The following is a 6,814-nucleotide window of genomic DNA, read 5'->3' as shown; positions in this document are numbered from 1 at the left end:
AAGATGATAAAAGACATGATATGTCATGTTTTTGATACAAGGCGTGATATTGAACAGCGTCTCATTGCTTGCAAGGCCAAGTATCAGGGGGATGAAGATTTCAAAGCTCTTTCTCGTGAATTGAACGACATWTTCAGATCATCTACACAACATGATTCAGGTCACACAGCAACAACTGATATTGTAGACCCGGCAGCTGTTGGTGAATCAATCGATATAGTTGTTGGTAAACGTATTGGCCATGAAACCCCGATTGATAATGAAATGCACCAGTCACCATTATCGCAATATTGGCTCAGTCAAACGTTGCATAAGATATGTGATGAAACAGTTGAGAAATCACTATCTAGTAAAAAAACAGAAGCAGTCATTAGCTTTACGGCCTCCACAGTTTGACCTTGGAATCAACCCTACAAAGACAGCAGAACCGTCCACTGTCACAAATCCAACCTCAAAGGACAAAGGAAAAGGTGTATGCATCGTTGATGATGCAAAGTTGAAGAAATCAAACCGGTTCACCAGATGTCAACGGAGGAGTGTTCGGTTGGGCGATCACCTAAGATCACCTTATGTTAGGCGTTCTATAGACATGAAGGTGAGTGCAGAAGATAGACGCATACACGAGTGGGCGATTGCAGAAATTGGATCAACCTTGTAAGTATATTTTTTTTCCTAATATTCACTTTCTTAAACTGTTACGAAATTGTATTAATAACACATTACCAATGACATATGTTTCGCCTAATACGCGTATGTGTTACGTTCCACATCCACAGCGACATTGTCTTCGAATTGGAGAATTCAACGACCATCCTGCGGGAGAATTTGACAAGCCTAGCGTCCAAATGCATTGTTTACACAAATGTTATAGATGGATGGGCTGAATTGCTGAAYATGGAGGAAATGTTCAGAAGCCGTGACTCGCCGCGTCGTTTTTTTTTCAATACGACTGTGTTGGTAAGTTTTATATGATTAATCAACTTAGTTCAAATGAAAGAAAACATGATTTCATGAATGTTATCTTACTACGTCACTACCACACAGGGAGATCCGAAGCTATGGACTCGCCAGGYTGATTTTAATGTTCAGTATGACATTTTCAGCAATAACCTAGCTAAATCAGTTCGCTTCGACATGGAAGTTATTAAAATGCGAAATATGGATATGGTATGTGCAGCATTTACTTTTTTCTTGCATTTAAAATTATGTAGACAATTTTTTCATCATGACCTTACCTAACATTTAAACACACACAGGCATTCTTCCCTGTTATGGACTGTGAACACTACTACTTGGTCGTGTTTAATTTCAAGAACCCATCAATCGTTGTAATAGACAACCGATTCTGGAAAGGATGTCAGATCGAAGATGATTTGGGTTCGTATGAACATGTTGTCGACTTATTAGTATGTACTCTAACTACACATTCACTCTCATACTTCAAATTTCTTCCCAAATTATATTTTACAATTGATTATTTATTTGTCCAGCATCGGTTTATGATCAAGCACCTAAGAGTCATAGGCCATCCGAGTTGGCAAGAAATGGATGAAACTGGTCATGACCGATTGGAAATGAGTTGGCAAACTAAGGACAATTTCGAGGATGGAGGTGTGTTCTTGATGAGACACATGGAAACTTGGATGGGAGAGGAAAGGTCATGGAAGACCGGGTTCACCACAGAAGGGCAGAATCAAAGAACMCAACTAACTGATCTAAGGAAGAAATACACGGCAAAGTTAGTACTCAGCAACTTCAGCAAACGAAGGGAGTCAATCGTGAGAGAGGTTGATCAGTTTCATGCAATGGATACCGAAGATAAAAAAAAGCTATAGAACAGGCAAAAGCAACAAAAAGATCTGCCATTAGCGTTATCGTTTAATCGTAGTTATCAATGGATTTACAGTTCGTTCACTAATGATACTTTTTTTTGGGGTTTTTTGAGGTTAGCACATGAATTTTATTGTGTTCATAGTAGTAAATTATGCGTTGTTTATTTTGGATTGACTAAACTGATGTCTTCTTTACAAGTACTAAAAAATTTGCTATGCTTTTGCAATGCTTTAAATTCTTTCTGTTAAACTAAATTTTCATTTTTTTGCATGTTCGTCGTACTCGTGTCATATCCCTTCATCATGCGTCATATTTCAATTTACTCAATCTTTTACAATTTAGTATTACAGTGGCACAATACTAATGCAATACATATATTTATGATGCAACAAGTTAATGACAACGATGAAACTGGTTCATCAACTTGTCCATTGCTAACCTTCAGGAACGTGTTAAAAATTTTTCAAGTGAAATAGGTGCATTAAGTCCAAACACAAGCGTTTCACTTGCGCAACATCAAACTTATATTACATAGTACTTACTAAACTTCAATTGTATGCTTTTTCCTTTACAAATCCGCTTCTTAAAATAGGCATATTCTAAGTGTTACAATGAAACATTTTTAATTACTGTCGTTTGGGTTGCTTGTTGAAAGTGTATTTCAAACTAATATGTTCACATCAACCGGTATGCAGAGATTCATCACAAAATATTAAGTACGAACACAATTCCCACGATAACTGTTGCTAGGTAAGATAAAACAAATGAAATAAAGTCAAGGTAACTTCCCAAATCAATCTAATACAACTCGAACACCTAAAACGTTAATTCGTACTATCGCCCTTCATCGGACAATTGCGGGAATCATGCCACCCCATTTTATCACAAGTTCTGCACAATCTTTTCTGTTTCTTTGCATTCATGGATACCCTCTCTGACACACCAACAAGACGCTTTCCGGTTCCACAACCTTTATTACGTACACCTGTTGGTGGTAGAACATCAACCGATTCTGGTTCGGTAACACATAATAGCTCTTCAATATCATTTCTCTTCTGCTCTGTAACTGTCAAAATTGGAACGTCTGCCGAAATTTCATCACCCAAACGTTCCAATTGATTCACAAACTCTGTCAACGCTCCCTTGTCATTACGTACACGTCCAATAATAAGATCAAACATTGATATAGCCTGGTTGATCAAAGCTTGTTTCTCAACATCCATTTCACTGTACCTAACCTGAGCCGGCATCAACTCAATAGGAACTAACTCTCGTCTCCAACGCGGCAAAATGTATTTCTCGGGAATAGATTGCACCTCAGAATTTAACATTACCTTAAACGCATGGCGACATAATATACCATTGCGAACAAAATGGTTGCAACTACATTCAAAAGACTCATCCCTTACATCATGAACCACCTACAGTACCATAAATAAAGGAAGATAAATTAGAGAAAATTAACAGGAAATGCGCTTCTAATTGTTAAATGTGAATATGAAATGAAAGAATTGATCAAAACCTTGTACGTAGCTTTAACCTCAGAATTCTTGTTCTTATGTGTAATACTGTATATCATCTTTTCACCGACCTCTACTACTTCCACAACCCCGCAAAACCATACTGCCTTGTTCATTTCCTTTTGCACGTCAAAAAATATTGTTTTTGTGTACACTTTCGCTGCTTGTGCTTCTATTTTTGATGGTGACAACAATTTTGGTATCGTAGTTCTAGTCGCAACCTCAAGGGAACAATGTTCTTTTCTTTGACTTTCGATTGCATCGTCGAAAGTGTTAAGAAAATAAACAAGATCATTCCAATACTTCGTATAAACATTAAAAAATGAATTAATACTTTCGGACCTGGAAGTGGTTCTCATAAGACCAGACATTGGATATTCCTTGAAATATGCTGGAATCCAAGATTCTCTTATTGCATACATTTCTTCAAACCACGAGTGCCCTCGTAGGCCATACTCATCCATCAACGCATTCCATTTATCCTCAAAACTTTCACGACTTATGTGTACATTCCATACGAGTTTGTTGAACTTGCTTTTGAACGGGGTTCCATGGGCTAAATGATCACAGATCTTGACAATGAAATAAAGACACAATAAAATAATATTCAAAGCCTTTTTTCCATATGACCAATTCACAACCAAATTTCGCTGATGGAAAACATACTATACAAACTTATGCATGCATAAGTTAGAATTCATCTGAATAGTTGAAAATAGACATACCTTTTCCTTCACTTTTTTGGTTATGTGCCACATACACAATCGATGAATAGATTTTGGAAAAACTATAGGTATCGCTTGTTTCATTGCTGCACATTGATCGGTTATTACAAACTGTGGCTGAGAACCGTGCGCTTTCATAAACGCATTCAATACCCATGTGAAATTAACGACAGATTCATTTCTAATCAATGATGCACCAACGACAACAGACTTCTTGTGATTGTCAATTGCAACAAATGGAACAAAAATCATTGCATGCCTGTTACGATTCAAAAGCATGATATTAAAGCATGATTTGGTCTAAAAATATTTGATAACAAATATTTAAAATAACTTACTTGTTTGTCCGAAATGTAGCGTCGAATGATATGGTGTCTCCAAAATGTTTGTAATTCATTCTCGTTGTCTTATCTGCCCAAAATATTGCAATCAACTCCTTCTCATCACACTTATATTCAAAAAAATATTCAGGGCAATGTTCCCGCCGTTTGCTCATCTTGTTTGTTAACATTTGAGCATCTTTGTTACCAACAAAGAGCATAATGTCTCTTCTAAAGTTCATATGATCCCTAGCTGTCCCACCAGATGCTACTAAACCTCCGTTCATTGCCAATTGCATTCTGCGCGACTGAGTGATACCTACTTTAGAGCTGGATGCGTGATAAACATTCCTGCGATCCTTGTAATCAAGTTGGCGTCTTGAACGGGTGAACTTCTTCTCATCCGAACAATAAAGCATATGATTATGACCCTCTATGAAATGATAGACCTCGTACCGGCCACTCTCTTTCACATCGTGTACTTTAAGGCAAGCTTTACAACCGGTACGTTTGAAATTTGTATTACGCCTTTTCCTCTCTCCCGATGAAACTTCTAATCAATCAAATTCCTTTTTCGTTGGATTACCCTCCTTACTACAAACGAAATAACAGGTTTGCACTCCACCCAACGAGTTCAATTTTTTGGTTCCCATCCGGATATCAAACCCAGCAACATCGCCGTATTTCCTATACATATTTTCCACGGACTCAACCGATGAAAATACGTCACCAACCTTTGGACATATTTTGCTATCAACTTTAGGGACCCATATCTTCGTGCCCCCTGGTGATTCCCCCATTTCTTGTGATAATGCATCTAACATAACAAGTACAATTACATAATACTAGGTCGTAATGAAACTGTTTCATTCCAAAACAAATTTGCAACGACGAAACATAATTTGCAACGACAAAACACAATTTGCATGTAGGTGGTGTATTTTGTATTTTAATGAAACATTATCTCTATTGAAATGTTTAATTATGCAATTTTCCGTTTTCTTATTAAAGTCTTTTTTGTTTATTTAAAGGCAAAAAAAACAGACGAACTTTATACAAACATTCATACTATGGAATGTAAATCGACTTAAAATTTATAATATAAATGACATACCATCGCACCCATCTTCATTCGCAACAGCATCACTGTATTCGTAATGAATTTCGTTCGAGCTAATACCTTCTCGCTGATCGCTCATTGTCGCATAGTAACGTATTTCTATGTGACTTAAACGATATGAATATATATACTATCATTCATTTTAAATAAAATTAATTCATAGTATTTTTTAATCACGGAAACCATATCATGTAAATTATATTATTAATGAAGCTGATTTCCATTGCAAAGTAATATACTATTTTAATGTATATATTTTTTAATATAACATCCATCAATAAGTTTTATCTAAATCATACATAAAATAGGCATATTCGAAGATGTTTAATGAACCATTTCAATATATAGTAAAATAAAAGAATGACATTATATCAATGAATTGGTATCATAATTTAATTGACAATCAAACGAAATTATTACCAATCATATTTCTTATTTTTATATTTACTTGTACACGGCTTCGGTACATTTGATAATGAACTGTATTCATTTTTCGATAAATCAACATGAAATTATTTCACATTGAGACTGTTTCACATGAAAAGGTTTAATTTGTATTTTAATGCACATTAATTTGTATTTTAATGCACTTTAAATACATATTAAAACGTATCATTTTTCATTAATACAACATGAAATTGTCATATTTTAATGCAAATTAATTTCATGTACAATAACAAATACTATGTACCCGTTTCATTTTTTGCATGGTTCGTGTAGAACAAAACTCAATACGCACCCGTTTCATGACCATTCTAACAACAGAGCGGCTCAACTTCATATACAATGCAACATGGATCACAATTAAAGTGATACATTAAAATCAAATTATTTAGAAAATGAAAACGTTTCATTATCATGAATGCGTTTCTTTAACTACTTTGTAATGAAACATTTTCACGTAAGAAACTGCATACAAGCAGATTAACTTCATATCGAACAAAATCCATTGTGAATTATTTCATTACCTATGAATATATTTCATTATATTTTTCATGAATTTTTTTCATTACATATTTTTACATGAAATTGTTTCATGTTAATGATTCCATTATGCACCCGTTGACATAAAAATACATATATTTCATGCAGAACAAATCCCAATATGCACCTGTTTCATGATGCATTCAAACCACTGCTCGGTTGAACTTCAAATACAATTCATCATGTATCACGATGATAGTTGTGCATTAATCTCGAATGACTTTGAAAATTAAAACTTTTATTACAATGAAATTACTTCGTTACAATGAAACACCTTCATGATGAATGTATTTCATTAACTTTTTTTTTTTT

General features: G+C 34.9%; 1 protein-coding gene across 1 annotated transcript; it reads right to left on the bottom strand.

Annotated features, from left to right (window-relative positions):
• Positions 1–2,657: 2,657 nt before the first annotated feature.
• On the bottom strand, positions 2,658–5,597 carry LOC112500542 (protein FAR1-RELATED SEQUENCE 5-like). Its single transcript, XM_025104043.1, has 6 exons — positions 5,513–5,597; positions 4,985–5,215; positions 4,417–4,891; positions 4,079–4,337; positions 3,356–3,925; positions 2,658–3,254 (listed from the first exon to the last, which is right to left on the bottom strand). Exons 1-6 carry the CDS (start codon positions 5,595–5,597, stop codon positions 2,658–2,660), a joined length of 2,217 nt encoding a protein of 738 aa, XP_024959811.1.
• Positions 5,598–6,814: the final 1,217 nt, after the last annotated feature.

Source organism: Cynara cardunculus, assembly GCF_001531365.2.
Source record: "Cynara cardunculus var. scolymus isolate 2C chromosome LG 17, CcrdV1, whole genome shotgun sequence".
In the NCBI taxonomy this organism is placed as follows: Eukaryota; Viridiplantae; Streptophyta; class Magnoliopsida; order Asterales; family Asteraceae; genus Cynara; species Cynara cardunculus.
This window is presented reverse-complemented; position numbering and strand designations above follow the sequence as displayed.

Coding starts and splice junctions, on each gene's coding strand:
- LOC112500542 (XM_025104043.1), bottom strand. CDS start 5,597: ATGAGCGATCAGCGAGAAGGTATTAGCTCGAACGAAATTCATTACGAA. Junction 4,338..4,416: donor GCTACATTTCGGACAAACAA/GTAAGTTATTTT, acceptor GAATCGTAACAG/GCATGCAATGATTTTTGTTC. Junction 3,926..4,078: donor CCAAAAAAGTGAAGGAAAAG/GTATGTCTATTT, acceptor TTCATTGTCAAG/ATCTGTGATCATTTAGCCCA.